This window comes from Grampus griseus (assembly GCF_964374135.1).
Source record: "Grampus griseus genome assembly, chromosome: 6".
Taxonomy (NCBI): domain Eukaryota; kingdom Metazoa; phylum Chordata; class Mammalia; order Artiodactyla; family Delphinidae; genus Grampus; species Grampus griseus.
This window is the reverse complement of record NC_139000.1, coordinates 107332469-107347432: the sequence shown is the minus strand read 5'-3', so window position 1 is coordinate 107347432 and position 14964 is coordinate 107332469. Positions and strand designations below refer to the sequence as shown.

Below are 14964 nucleotides of genomic sequence, written 5' to 3'. Positions count from 1 at the left end.
CCAAATAAAGGTGACAACACAAAGTAACAAAGAGCTTTATTTTCATGTCCTGGTTTCTTCTAGGTTTTGCTAACGACCTGGATTCCTGCACTGTTGAGCATGTCAACTGTCACAAACACGTCACCTTGGGGAGGAAACAAGTCGCTTTTTTCTAAAGCCCATGGACACACCGGGAAGGGGGCCAGCTCCCTGGTCCCCCCGTTTCCCCTCCTTCTCCTGGCATCTCTGTCCCATGGGAAGGGTCCAGGCAGGAGGCTGAACCTGAGCAACACTCTCCTGTTACTCCCTCCCTCATCCCTGGATCCCTCTTGGGGAACCAAGAAGGATAATTCCCTTTTCCTGGTTCTCAAATGGAGGGACTTAACACCAGCCAATGTTTCAAAACCAAAACCAAACCAAACCAAACCAAACCCCTGCAAAGCGATGCTGGCTCAGCTGTCTTCCACTGGCTCTCATTTTCGCCGCCCCACTGTCACTCCGGGAGGTTTCCCCTTAACCGCCATCGCGATTTGCCTCATCTGTCAACAGTGGTGGGATTAGATAGGAAGAATTAACCAGAACTAGAAAAGAACAAAATCGGACCCTGTGGAAACTGCCTCAGCCTGAACTCCAGTGAGATGAACACCAACAGCACTGGCATCCCGACCCCACTCCCCCAATTCCTGTCCCCAGTCCCAAACCTGCCCACCACTGCTGTGGTGACACTCAGGCATCACGGTCCCTCAAGGGCAAGGCTCTGCGTAGAAGGGGCCCGAGCACCCGAGGAGGGCGGCACCTGCTCTGGCTCGTCCAGCGACAACCTGGGCTGGCACTGGGGGCACCACCACGTGAGCCTCTGGAAGCCCCCTGGAGGTCCCAGTGCCTCCTTCACAACCTGGTGCCCAGCAGGGCACCACTCCTTCTGGTAGATCTGCGTGTGCTGCTGTCTGCCCTGGAACTTGCCCCGCAGCCAGCCTGCACTGAAGGCCACCACGTGGTCCACCAGGGCCTCGAGGCGCGGAAGACCCAGGAGTGAGCCGGGAGAAAGCGGGTGGATCCCAGCTCTGAACAGGACCTCGTTCTTAATGATGTTCCCTGGAAGGAGGCAGGGAGGGGACAAGGGAAGGAAAAAGGACACATCCATAAGGAAAGCTGGCCACATAATTAACAAAACAGAGCGCAGCTGATACGATGGCAGCGGAGAGCATCTCAGGAAGATCCAGCGTGGCCGAGAAGCTCTCGGGCAAGCCTCACACTGAATCATCCGGCCCGTCTGCGAAGTAGTTGCTAACACTTACCCTTTAGGTTGTTGTGAAGACAAAATGACATAAAACTCACGCGTGGCCCATGTTACAGCAAAGAGATTAACAAAATGGGCTCCGGACCTGAGTGCCTGGCTGTGAATCCCGGCCCAACCAGATCCCGGCTACCTGACCCTGGTGAATTCCCTGCCTTCTTGAGGCTTCCGTTTCCTGGTCTGTAAAGCGCGGGTAGGTTCCCCGGTTTTCGTGGGCAGTAAATGAGAATTCTCACACACACATACAAATGCTGAGCACTGTGCTGGTACGTAGAGAGGAATCAATAAATACTAGCTGTTATTATTATTTAAAATGTCAAGCATGATGCCTGAAATATAGAAAGTGTTTAGGAGGTACTATTATATTATTTTCCTACTCCTGCCTCATTTGCTGTGAAGTCAACCTCGACCTCTCCTTCCTGAATCAGTAAGTTTCTTCAAAATGTCCCAACAGTGCACTTTCTTTAACCTCTACTAGGCATTTATCATAGTCTATCTTTAGCTCCAGGGGGCTGAGTCCATGCTTGCTGGGTCACTAAACAACCCTCTCCTTCAGGAGAGAAGGTGAGCTCGGTGGAGGCCAGGCGTTTGGCACGTGTGGAGCAGATGGACAGGTGAAAAGGCTGCTCTTTCCAAGAGCTTCACAGTCACACAAAATTTCTCTCTAAAATTCGCCAGCAGACTACCTGCTTCATATCTCAGCTGTGCCCTTAGAGCAATGTGTCTTTTGCTTTAGTTTCTTCATCTGAATGAAGGGAAAACTAGTAAGTGGCCATCTTGAGGAAGAGCAGTAAGGATGAACCCACGTACCTAGCACAGTGGAGTCACCTGAAAAATGTCGGGTGTTCTGATTATCGTTTGTAACAACAGCCGGTTACACAGCATTTCTCTTGCTAATTTACCCCAAAGGCTGCTCCTGGAAGCCTGTGCTCCTCTGGGTGCAGGGTCTGCGTTTGTTCTACTATACTTCAATTAAAAAATAAATTAGGGCTTCCCTGGTGGCACAGTGGTTGAGAGTCCACCTGCTGATGCAGGGGACGTGGGTTCGTGCCCCGGTCCGGGAAGATCCCACATGCCGTGGAGCAGCTAGACCTGTGAGCCATGACCGCTGAGCCTGCACGTCCGGAGCCTGTGCTCCACAATGGGAGAGGCCACAGCAGTGAGAGGCCCGTGTACCGCAAAAAACAAACAAACAAACAAACAAAAAATAAATTAAAAAAAAAAAAGGATGGAGGGGATGTGATCCTTGCCCTCTAGAAGGTCATGCTCCAATGTGGCTATCAGGCAGACTACGACTGATAATATAATTAGGGTAGGAGAGAAGTTAGAAATGGCCTGATCTACTCCCTCATTTTAAAAACGAGGGAAGTGGAGCTAAGGAGCCCAGGTGATCGTCCAGCATCACTGACACCAGTGGCGGGTGCCAGTTTCCTGCCTCCTGGACGAGGGACTTTTTCATTAGGTCGGTCAGCAGGATCACCCTCTGCCATCAGCCATACCTAAGCCTGAGAAGTATCTCTGGTCCAACAGCGTATAGCAGACGGGCTGCTCCCGGCCCAGAGCTTCCAGGGCCTGTCCTCGATGGAACTTTTCCGACAAGATGTCAGAGCTGGGTCTGACCACCGGGCAAGAGGAGCTCCACACCATCCGACAGTTATAGAAGGCCAAGAAGCCGCCCCCGCCGAAGTGCAGGACCAGCCTGGGAAGAGAGGAGAGGTCACAGTGCACAGGGCTGTGACAGCAGCATCAGGTCACACGTGCACACACAGCTCCCACTCCGCTCAGGATAATCTGGGGAAGCTAAGGTCCCAGAGGAGAAAAGGGATGGCTCTGCCAGAATTGTTAAACTCTCACGGCCAAATGGAGTAATTAAAAGAAAATGTCTACTCTCTCCTTTTTTCTGATAATAACAATACGTGTTGGCAGAAGACAACTTGGGACGTACAGAAAAGTCTCAAGTCCAGGAGGTGTGGCTATGGCACAAAGCAGGGCTTGTTAAGGAAGGAGGACAGAGAAACTGATGCCAGGTAGGCACCTCTCCCAGTCCCGGGCAAGATCTACCAAGAAAGACACATACACACACCGCCCCCACCAGGGACACAGGAGAAACCTCATGAACTCTGATAAGCAATAACGGGCTACTCTGTGAGGGGAGAGACTCGGGCTGCAGCTGGACTCCAAGACTCACGTATCTGACCTGGGTGGTATCTTATGTGAAAGTAAAGGGACAGCTTGAGAGGAACAGGACTCAGAAAAACACCTACGCATAGTACCTGCGGTAATTACTCAAGGAAAAGTACATCCCAACAGAAATTAAATCAGCAAGGATCTCAAGAGGAGGGGAGATGGAAAGGATGGATGGAAAGATTAGCACTGGACTCTGTCACGTCTACTGTGAGATCCGAGTGGCCTGCAATCATAACAGTGCACCTGTAATCCAAGTGTGAGGAAAGGATTCTCTGAACAAAAAGACACCTATATTAGTGTGTTTTTGATATTAATTAATTTAATTATACATAACTAACAGTGTAGTTAATTAACAATACGGAACTAAAATTCTAAACTATCTCAGCAGACACAAGAGATGGGGTAGAAATGGCAGGAAAGTACAGAAGTAGAAATATTTTAAAGGTCTCATCTCAGATGGAGGGGGGAAAGAGAGTGAGCAAAATACCATTGTTAATAATAAGGGAAGAGATTATTAATTTAATACTATTAAAAATTTGATAGTTATTAACTCAGGGAAAAAAACAGATATCATTTAAAGATAATATTATTACCAAAAGAATAAAGATGAATAGCAGTACTTCCAAATTAACAGAGGTTTAAAAAAAAAAGGACGAAAAGAGACTTCCCTGGTGGTGCAGTGGTTAAGAATCCGCCTGCCAACGCAGGGGACACAGGTCCGAGCCCTGGTCCGGGAAGATCCCACATGCCGCGGAGCAACTAAGCCCATGCGCCACAACTACTGAGCCTGTGCTCTAGAGCCCATGAGCCACAACAAGAGAAGGCACCACAATGAGAAGCCCACGCATCGCAACAAAGAGTAGTAGCCCCCGCTCACTGCAACTAGAGAAAGCCCGCACACAGTAACAAAGACCCAATGCAGCCAAAAATAAAATTAATTTTTAAAAAAAGGAAGAAATGTGATAAATCCAACAGAAAAAAGAAAACAAGGGACAATAAAACTACAAATGAAAGAAAATCCAAATAGCACAGTTACCCCATTTCAAAACAAGGAGTTTGCATCTGAGTTTAAAGAGATACAAAAGCCTGCTATTTACTGTTTATAGCAAGCATACCTAAAATAAGTGAAAAAACAGACCTATAACTAAGTGGAAAAAAGACCAGGGGGTGAGCCAACCAAACATGGAGTGGCACTGTTAACATCAAAGAGAAGCAGAATTAGGGCTAAAGGCAGAGACAGGGTCCAGGATTGTTTAATAATGAAGCTGCAAAGAACCTTTGAGAGTCAGGGACCCTGATGCCTGGGACCAAGGGCAGCAAAACACAGAAACAAAAACAAAAGACAAGGAGAAACTCTATAAAACCACAACTAGCCTGGGGGACTTCAATGATCCTCTTCCCAAGTTTTGCATATTAAACAAAAAAAAATAAGCAAAGGGCTTCCCTGGTGGCGCAGTGGTTGAGAGTCCGCCTGCCGATGCAGCGGACACGGGTTCGTGCCCCGGTCCGGGAAGATCCCACATGCCGCGGAGCGGCTGGGTCCGTGAGCCATGGCCGCTGAGCCTGCGCGTCCGGAGCCTGTGCTCCGCAACAGGAGAGGCCACAACAGTGAGAGGACCGCGTACCGCAAAAAACAAAAACAGAGAAAAGCTGAGCTATCAAAACAATAACCTGTTCTTAACATTTACAGAATGTTTTTCTTTTTTTGTTTGTTTGGTTTTTGTCAGAATGTTTTACTTTTAATGAACATTCTATCTTCATTTATGTACACAAAACGTAAGCAAAGATCAATTATGTGTTTGGCTGCAAATCTTGATGCCAAAAGTAGAAAATTTACAGGCTGCCACCCTGATCGTAATCCAATAAAAAAAATTAAAACAAAAAAACCCCAAAAAAGATGACCACAAACACTCAAAGATTTGAAAAATTAGGAAATAATCTTCCATGTGGTTAGTATACAAAACTATTAATTATTTGAAAGACCCACAAAGTAGATAAAACTCAGGCAAGCCTAATAAAGAAAAAAAGGGGGTAGGGCAGGCAAAGCAAAATATGCAACATGGAAGGAGTTATAACGTGACAGGAAGAGATTCAAAAATAAGTGAATGACATGAGTTCACTGTGTGGCAATAAATCTGAAGGCCTGCAGGACCAGCCTTGTTAGTGGAAGAGCGTTCCAATCGCCCCGGCTGGTGACCGGGTCCGGAATCAGCCAACGAGCCCAGCTTCGGGGCCATGAGAGGTTTCCTGGGGGTTTCGGGGAAAGCTCTCCTTGCTCATCTGAACTTTAGAAATGACACTCTCTCCTCTCTTCCTCTTTTCTTGTGTGGATATAAGGCCTGGAACTGCAGGAGTCTCCTGCTGCTGGTCTAAGGACAAAAGCAACATGTGGCAAAGTGCAAAGTCAGGAGAATCACAAGAATGTGAAGCCAGAGGCTTGGACCTGCGTCAACGCCACAGCCCGCACTCCCTCTGAGCTTCTAACGTGGTTGACCCCTGAACAACTTGGGGGTTGGGACACTGACCCTCTGAATAGTTGAAAATCCGCGCACGTAACTTGCAGCCGGCCTCTGTATCCACGGTTCCGTACCCACGGATTCAACCAACCTCAGAGTGAGTCATGCAGCAATGTAATATTACTATTGAAAAAATCCCCGTGTAAGTGGCCCCGTGCGGTTCAAACCTGTGTTGTTCAAGGGTCAACTGTCTGTGAGTCAAAAGAATCTCACCATTCAAGCCAGTCTGAGGTTTTCTTTTTTTCTCTCTCTCTCTCTTTGTTTTTGGCCTCACCATGCGGCTTGCGGGATCTTAGCTCCCCGACCCGGGATCAAACCCAGGCCCTCGACAGTGGAAGCGCCAAGTCCTAACCCATTGGACGGCCAGGGAACTCCCGATCTGAGTTATTTTTATTGTCCCAAGCATCTTACTGGCCTTACATAATACCATAAACAAAGACTGTAGTTCTGGACATGAAAAAATATATAATTATGAAACTAGAAAAGTATTTTGATTTGGAGATAGAAGGAGCCTTCTTTAGCAAGAGGATAAAACTTAAGAGCTATCAAGGAAAATACTGACCACTCACTACCTACAAACTAAAAATCCTGAATGCCTAAAGGCACAAACACCATCAAAGGACACAGACAGGCTGGAAACACTAGCACCACACATCACAGAGGTTAACACACAAGGTCCGAAAGCCCCTACAAGTTGATAAAAAGTACACAAAAAACTCAGTGCTACCAATAAGAACGTTCATTCTCTCTGACCAGCAATGATTCCTCTGGGAATCTACACTAAGGAAAGAATCCTGAACATGGATAGAGTTTTCTGCAGCGATATTCTCCTCAACATGAACAGACTGAAAACTGGGGCAATTCTGTCCCTAAATTCAGAGAGCACTAGTCAAGCCATAAAATGTTGTTCAGAGGCCTCCCAGCCTCAAGGGCTGTGCTTGTTGGGAAAGTACTCCCCGCTCTCTAAGCTGCCAGGTGGTCCCCATCCCTCTCTGGGTGCAGACCACAGTCGACCTGCCATCTCAGTGGGCAGAGGAGTGGGTTCTCTCTCCTAGGCGGCAGGCTGCTGGAGACCACCCAGCTTGCCCGCAGAGCCCGGCCCAGGCCCGCACAGCGGAGCCCTGGCGAACCCCACAGACCCCGCACAGCTGCCGACAGTCACAGCCCACGGCCTGCTCAACCACGCCTTACCTTGGAACAGGGTCCCTCCAGTCACCCCTCTTGTTTGCTTTCTTCGCTCTGGAGAACTCGTTCCCCCAAACGCTGCCAAACAAGCCAAAGCTGACCTGCAGCCACCTCTCGGCACCTCCTGCAGGGGTGTCTCCCCACAAACACCGCAGACCATCACCTCCACTGGGGACAGCATCGTCTCCTCCTGGGAACCGGGAGGACTGCTCAGAGACTTCCTGGTGGTGCCCGGCCTCTTCCTTCCACTCTTTTTGTAGAGGCTCTGACAGTGGGTTGTTGCCAGGGGACACGATTTCTTCATCTGGATCAAATCTAAGGAATAATTTCTTTCCATGGACCTAGAAAAAGATGAACATGATCTAAGGCTCTGCTATAGACTTATCTGTGTCCTCCCAAAATTCATGTGTTGAAATCAACCCCCAGTGTGATGGTGTCTGGAGGTGGGGCCTCCAGGAGGTGATTAGGTCATGAGGGTAGAGCCCTCCTGAATGGGATTAGTGCCCTTATAAAAGAGACTTCAGTGGGCTCCCTCAACCCTTCTTCCACATGAGGACACAGCAAAACGATGGCTGTCTACAAACCAGGAAGTGGGTCCTCATCAGACACTGAATCTGCTGGCACCCTGACCTTGGACTTTCCATGCTCCAGACTGTGAGAAATAAATTTCTGTTGTTAATAAGCCACCTGGTGTGAGGTATTCTGTTACTGCAGTCAAAACAGACTGAGTCTTACCCAGAACGGGGAAGACTGGAAGAGGTGTATACAGACATTTATCCTAACGCAAATGTCTCCCCTCTTGCCTCTTCCATGAAACTTTCCCAACTTGAATATTTGGGACTTGCCTTTTCCTTTTTGCTCCAGCCATGTGGGCACTTAGTACATGGTTTTCAAAGTGATTAGAAGCAAGTGGAAGAATCAGATCAGCAATGAAATAGATGCACGCTAGATGCAGGGCCACCCTAGAATACCTGAGGGGAAATACTCCCAATTTTTTCATGAATTAGCTAATAAGTAAATACTTATTGTCATTCCTGTATTCAATTCATAATACTTTTTCTTTGTTAGAAATAATCAGCATACCTACACACACACACCACACGCAAATTGACAGCAGCTGAAGACGACCCACTGTAAAATTCTGCAGCCCTCACCGTCCCCCCGAAATTGGATTTCATAGAAGGAATGGCCACACGAGACCTCACAATCAAAAATGACGATCAACACGATTGCAGTAGAAGAAAATGAAAACAGAAAACGTGTGTAAAAGAATGTTCCAGCTGCTGAGTATCCTATTTTCATATTGCTAGTCCTGGCAGGTAATGTGTACATGGCCCGATTCCAGGATAAGCGTGTTCTGCAAGACCCGAAATTCAGGCAGTCTTTCCAAGAACTAAACACCAAACATCTGGCATTCATAATGGAACTGCCTGTGATATTTTGACCCCCAAAGGTACGTACTTAAAGATCACAGTTCTGATGAGATCTCCAATTTGTCAATTAGTATAAAAGTTAACCACTGGAGCAGTCTTTTGAAGGCCTCTCCCCCAAAGAGGGCATTATCTTTCTAAACAATTCCAGAATAGCTTAGCTGCAAATCTGAGCACAGTTGTTTGCTGCCACACATCAGAAATGGCTTAACTGAGCTCACATAAAAACCTGCGCAAGGAATTAAGCAGGCATGAGAGAATCTGCTCCAGGCAACACTTTCTCGGTGCAACTCACCCACGCTGGAATAAGGCTGATGAAAATATCTGTCAGATGACCCTCAAGGTCAAAACATTTACCAGGTCAAAAGGCCTAGGTCAGGAGACCCTTGCACCCTTCCCAACAATGGCAATTTCCGCCGTCCCTCTTTTAAATTCCTCTGACACTATGGATAGTTCAGTTCTAACTGCTAACTGGGATATACAACGTGCCAGACAGTGTGCTAGGTGCTGAGGGTCACACAGAGGAGTGAGCCTCTGCTCCTTCCCTCAGGGAATTCAGGATTTAAAAGGAATGAAGTTCTGACACAGGTTGTAACAGGGATGAACCTACGAAACATTATGCTCAGTGAGAGAAGCCAGTCACACATGGCATGATTCCAAGTATGTGAAATGCCCCCCCAAAAGGCAAATCTGTAGGATAGAAAAGAGAGTAAAATGGTCGCTTAGGGCTGGGGGTGGAGAGTTGGGGTGAAAGGGAAAGGACTAATGGGCACAAGGCTTCTTTTGGGGGTGACGAAATGTTCTCAAGTTGATGATGGTGATGGTTGCACAACTCTGTGTCAAGAAACTGAATTGTACACTTGAAATGGGTGAACTGGATGTGATGTGAATTACACCTCAACAAAGCTGTACATATCTTTTAATTGGAGGACTGATATAAAGTCTAAGTATACAGTGGGATTTGATCTCCAGATGTCCCACCCACCCAGACTAGGATGGGACAGAAACATTAACAGGCGGAAAGGACTCAGTATTTACCTCCCACCCCTAATGCTTTCTTAGGCAGCTCTGGAGTGTGTGCTCTGCAAAATGAGAGGCTAAAACAAAAGAGAAGATGATATGGGACCAAGTGTGGAGAAACTGCTGGCTGCCTCCCAATATCCCTCTCTCCCCTTCTCCCTACCAACAAATCTACTGATTTACAGGAACATCAACATACTCAGCTAAAAACCTACGTCTCCCAGCCTCCCTTACAGATGGGGAAGCCAGTGAGATTGTGCAGCAATGGTCAAATGTGGTTTCCGGGAAATCTCTTTAAAATGGATGAACCAGTTTCCAGCTCTCTCCTGCCTTTTCTTCCTGCCTGGAATGTGGATGTAATGGCTGGAATTCCAGCTGCCATGTTATCATCATCATCATGAGGATGAGGGCTAGACCCCAGGGAGAGAAGAGCAGGAGCTTGGGCCCCAGTGATCTTGCATCACTCCTACACCACCCTGGACCACCTCCTCTGGACTTCCCATTATGGGAAGGGGGAAAAAAACCTCCTGACTTGTATAAGCCACTCTTCTGAGTCTGTTATGAGCAATTATACATAATTCCTGACACAGAAACTGGAGAGCTTATAAGTAAGGACAGTGAAGGGCCATGCCAGATATACAGCCGGCACAGAGTGGAGCCAATTTTCCTCTGCCTCACGAGCCCACCCTGCTCATTCCACCTCCATGTTTGAATCTGTAACTGATTCTCAAACCTGAAATGCCCTTTCTTCTCCTTTTGACCCACTTAAGTCCTCCATCCTTTAAGGTCCAACTCAAGTCCCATCTCCATCATGAAGGCTTTTTCTCCAGGCCACAGGACCTCTTCTATGTCGAGGCCCCCAGCTGGGCCTTAATCACACACTCCCCTCCTCCATTCATTGTTACCTAACAGCTTCCCATTTAGGGACACAGGTCTAAACTTCCAAATTCAACTCTCAGATCCTGAGAATAGGACCCACGGACAGAGAAACAGAAAGGGAGCCCACTGATGGGGACCCAAATGCCAGGCAGCTCCCCAAGGCCACCTCCCTTAGGCTTCTGGGCTCCCAACACTGACCCCTGCCTTGGTTTACTGGGAAACCAGTGCCCAGATCCATCTCAAGGCTCCCTTGCCTCACATTCTTCTGTCCACTCAGCTATTGAGTAAATATTTTCTGCAAGCCAGCTCTGTGAGGGCAGGTGCTAAGATCCCGGCCACTGGGACCCAGAGGCAAAGGGACATTAATCCTGTCCTGCAAACTCTGCAGGACAGTCTGGACAAAGAGTCCAGGTGCTCTCACGGGAACAGCACAAACCTGGAGGTCAGGGGGCCTGTGCTCCAGTCTCTGTCCCTTGCTAGCTATGTCGGCTTGGGCTAACCGCTCCCCCTCCCTGAGCCCCACCTCCAAATGCAGAAAACACACATGAAGGTGTAGCAGACCTCTTCCAGACCGCTTCCAGTTCTAACCAAGAATGGTTTTATAGCCTGTGTGTGTGTGTGTGTGTGTGTGTGTGTGTGTGTGTGTGTGTGTGTGAGAGTGAGAAGGGCAAGGTGGAAGACAGAGAACTAGTATTTACTGACCACCTATTATGTGCCAGGTGTGTGTGTGTGTGTGTGTGTGTGCGTGTGTGTGCGTGTGTGTGTGTGAGTGAGAAGGGCAAGGTGGAAGACAGAGAACTAGTATTTACTGAGCACCTATTATGTGCCAGGTGTGTGTGTGTGTGTGTGTGTGTGTGTGTGTGTGTGTGTGTGTGTGTGTGTGTGAGAGAAGGGCAAGGTGGAAGACAGAGAACTAGTATTTACTGGCCACCTATTATGTGCAAGATGTGTGTGTGTGTGTGTGTGTCTGTGTGTGAGAGAAGGGCAAGGTGGAAGACAGAGAACTAGTATTTACTGACCACCTATTATGTGCCAGGTGTGTGTGTGTGTGTGTGTCTGTGTGTGAGAGAAGGGCAAGGTGGAAGACAGAGACTAGTATTTACTGAGCACCTATTATGTGCCAGGCATAAAGTCGGCTTAATTCAACAATTTTAACTGGTAGGTGTTTATCCCCATTTTACAACTCTAGCAGACACTAGAGCTAAGAGGTTATGTAACTTGCTTAGAAACACACAGCTAAGAAGCAGCAGAAATCCTTGGTTTTTCTACCGCCAATTACCAAATGCCTCCTAAGTGCCGAGCACTCAGTTAGGTGCCAGGAATACAATATTGCGCCCTGTTTACTTGTCTCCTCCACTCAACAGGCAGGACAAATTCAGCAGTGAGCATCCAACAAGAGGTACAGGGTGCCCGGGAAGCACAGCAGAGTCTCTTCTCCAACTCAGAGCAGGCAGGGCAGGCTTCTCAGAGGACGTGATGGCAAGGCTGAATCCAGAAGGAGACTAGGAATTACCATGGTAACATGAAGGGACAGGAATGGGGGTGGAGCTGGGAGAAAAAGGGAGACTTGCCCGCACAGGGGAGCAGCACGTCACCATGAAGGACTGTGAGAGGAGCTCTAGATAGTTCAAAATGATTGGAGAGAGATCTGGGGCAGGGTGAACTGCAGGCCAGAGAGGGAGGCATGAGTCAGACCACAAAGAGCTCTGCAAGCCCCTTAGGGCAGGGGTCCCCTACCGCCGGTACCGGCCGGGCCGCAGCCTGTTAGGAACCGGGCCGCACAGCAGAAGGGGAGTGGCGGACAGAAGAGCGAGCGAAGCTTCATCTGCAGCTCCCCGTCGCTCACATTACCACCTGAAGCATCCCCCCCCACCCCACCGCCCCCGCCATCCGTGGAAAAACTGTCTTCCACGAAACTGGTTCCTGGTGGCAAAAAGGTTGGGGACTGCTGCCTTAGGGAATTCTGACTCATGCTCAGAGCAAAGATGAGTCAGGCTGAAACCCAGATCAGAAGGCTATGCTCTTTCCTCACCTCCTTGCTGGCCCCATAGAATTAAACACGGTTTCCAAACAAGGTGCACATCAGTCTGTCCGAGTCATCACCACCACTCCAGACGCTGAATGTGAATACCCAGCTCATGCGCGTGTATTTTTTATAGTTCCACAGGCTACTGTGCTGCTCACCCGAGGCTGAGAAATGTCAGAAGGGGAGCTGCGTGGGGTCCCAGCGTGGTCGCCTCAGGCTCCAGGAAGTGACAGCATGAAAAGTCTTGAGATAAATTTAGGGGCGGTACAGGGTGTGCTGATGGAGTCGGCCCGCTGGGGTGAGCTGTGGAACGAGCCCATCAGAAGATGACGAACTCACCTGGGTGTCCTGCAGCCACAGGGACTGGAAGCCCACAGGGTTCAGCTTCTTACTGCTGCCCCCTGTCTTGACCACCTGCTGCCCCACGAAGGGGGAGACCAGATGGTGAAACTTCCTCACAGACGGCCCCTCCGGCATCCCTGCAGGCAGAAATGTGGAAAAGAGGCCACTGACTTAGCTGGTCTCTCTAGCATTTCTGATGGGTGCCAAGCTCCACACAGCCGTTTTTTGGGGGTTTTTTTGCCATCAACTTTAAGAGCATATACGGCCAAAAAGGGAATGTGCTGGGAAGCGGGGGTCGGATCAAAGAGAAAGCCCCGGTGCGGCAGGCTGTGAGCCAGCTTCCTGAGGACCGTTGCCCCATCCCAGCCCCTCTCGCCTTTCTTCAGGCAGCACCAACAGTGTGCCAGGCATCACACCACAAGCGCCCTCCGCTTTGATCCTGTGGCAGCCTGGACGGGAGCCCACCCTTGTTACTTGTTTCCTGGACTGTGGTCCTAACTCATCTCCAGGCTTTCTCTGTCCTCCTTCTGCCTCCCCAAACCAATCATTCCAGCCCACTGCTGCTGCTTTATCTCCCCTCTTTCAGTGGAGAGATGGTCGAGGTAGAGAAGGCTATAAGGGACACAGACACAGACGCAGATCCAGCCCTGCCAGGATCACCCTGCTAGTAGCAGCACTGCGTATGTGACAACAATGCAGGGCTCAGAATCATGACAGGTGCAGACACAGGGTCATGTCAGGTCAGATCAGGGAGACGCCACATCCGGCTTACCTAGAGAAGATTATCCCTGGTAACTGAGAAACAGCTGGGGCTCCATTTTAACCGTGATGTAGGGTGACCTGTGACCCCCACCTCTTCCTGCCCAAATCATCCAAGTTCACTGCGAGCTTGTGTGGGAGCCATTCATATGTTTGGGCCTGAGCGCTCGGCACCCCAGCTTCTAAGACACAGAAGGCATTCCCCCCACCCTTACCCTACTTATCTACCTGTTTCCTCACCTGCACAAGACTGCAAGTTATGATGAAAACCCAAAGAACTAAGCAGTTTCCTGGCACAGTGGTAGCTACTGCATTTCAGTAATTTTAAGTAATATTTAAAAATCTCTGAAATGGCGGTGCCTCTCACAGTCCATGCTTTCTCAGAGTTTAATTAGCAGCACGTTCCATAATACGTATTTTTAATTTGATGGTGCTTTAAACTCACTAAAATGTAGTACAATTGCCCCTAATCAGACCTTCAAGTCACTCGAGAGGCTCTCCTGACAAAACTGCGGGGCTGCAGGAAGACCGGCCACAGTGCAGCCGACCTGATCCTCTACCAGCTCTGCGCCCTGGTCTCTCCAACCGTGGAAGCTTCTGGAAAAGCTCCCCTCTGAAATGCCTCTGATGCTTAAAATCTTCCGACACAAGGGCATGTTTCTTTCTCGGTTTTATTTATGGAGATGGAAAGCTGGGCAGCGAGCTGCCTCTACCACAGCCTTAAAAGATAAGAAGCCGAAGGGACACAGGTCCCGAGGGGACACCCCGCGCACCCTCGTTAACCGAGGGTTAACGGCGTAAGGGGCTGGCTAGCGGACCACACTGACAGAGGAGAGGGCGTCACCGCCGCCCCCGGGAGAGTCTAAAATGCCTGCTTTGCCCAGCGCCTTCTCGGGGTGATGCGGGGGAGAAGCGGGCGCAGAGACGGGACTGACGGTCACTGCAGGAGCCTCGGTCGCGGGCGGGAGAATGTTAAAAAGTGGTAAACAGCCAAAAAAGAAAGAAAAATTCAACCCGGGCTGCGGGTTTCCATGAGGGACGCTTCTAAAAGGTTCGGTAACAGTTTTCACGCCGGTAACAAGGTGACGAGGGTAAAGCTGGGGAAAGCCCTGCATTTCCGACGGGGGAGGTGGACCCGCTACAGCCAAGGACGCGCCGCTCCGCCCCCTCCCCACCCGCGCACGTCCCGCGACGCCGCAGCGGGACTCGTGGCGGGACTTACCGGCTCCCCGCCCGCAGACGCCGGGACCCCAGCGCCTGCGAGGCCCGCAGACCGCCTCCGCGCGGGCCGTGGAACACCCGGCGCCCGGTGTGCGCGCGGGTTCCTCCCGGGGTGCGCGCTTG

The 14964-nt window shown here is 49.6% G+C and overlaps 1 protein-coding gene across 1 annotated transcript; it reads right to left on the bottom strand.

Annotated features, from left to right (window-relative positions):
• Nucleotides 1-19: 19 nt before the first annotated feature.
• Nucleotides 20-14964, bottom strand: NEIL2 (nei like DNA glycosylase 2). Its single transcript, XM_082657502.1, has 5 exons — nt 14843-14964; nt 12859-12998; nt 7171-7505; nt 2776-2975; nt 20-1074 (listed from the first exon to the last, which is right to left on the bottom strand). Exons 2-5 carry the CDS (start codon nt 12994-12996, stop codon nt 713-715), a joined length of 1035 nt encoding a protein of 344 aa, XP_082513628.1. The 5' UTR covers nt 12997-12998; nt 14843-14964; the 3' UTR covers nt 20-712.

Bases quoted from the DNA above. Each gene is read 5' to 3' on its own strand.
- NEIL2 (XM_082657502.1), bottom strand. From the start codon at position 12,996: ATGCCGGAGGGGCCGTCTGTGAGGAAGTTTCACCATCTGGTCTCCCCC. The intron at 2,976-7,170 runs GTAAGGCGTGGT...CTCTCTTCCCAG, and splicing joins TGGAGGGACCCTGTTCCAAG to GCTGGTCCTGCACTTCGGCG. The intron at 1,075-2,775 runs GTATGGCTGATG...GCCTCCTTCCAG, and splicing joins GAGATACTTCTCAGGCTTAG to GGAACATCATTAAGAACGAG.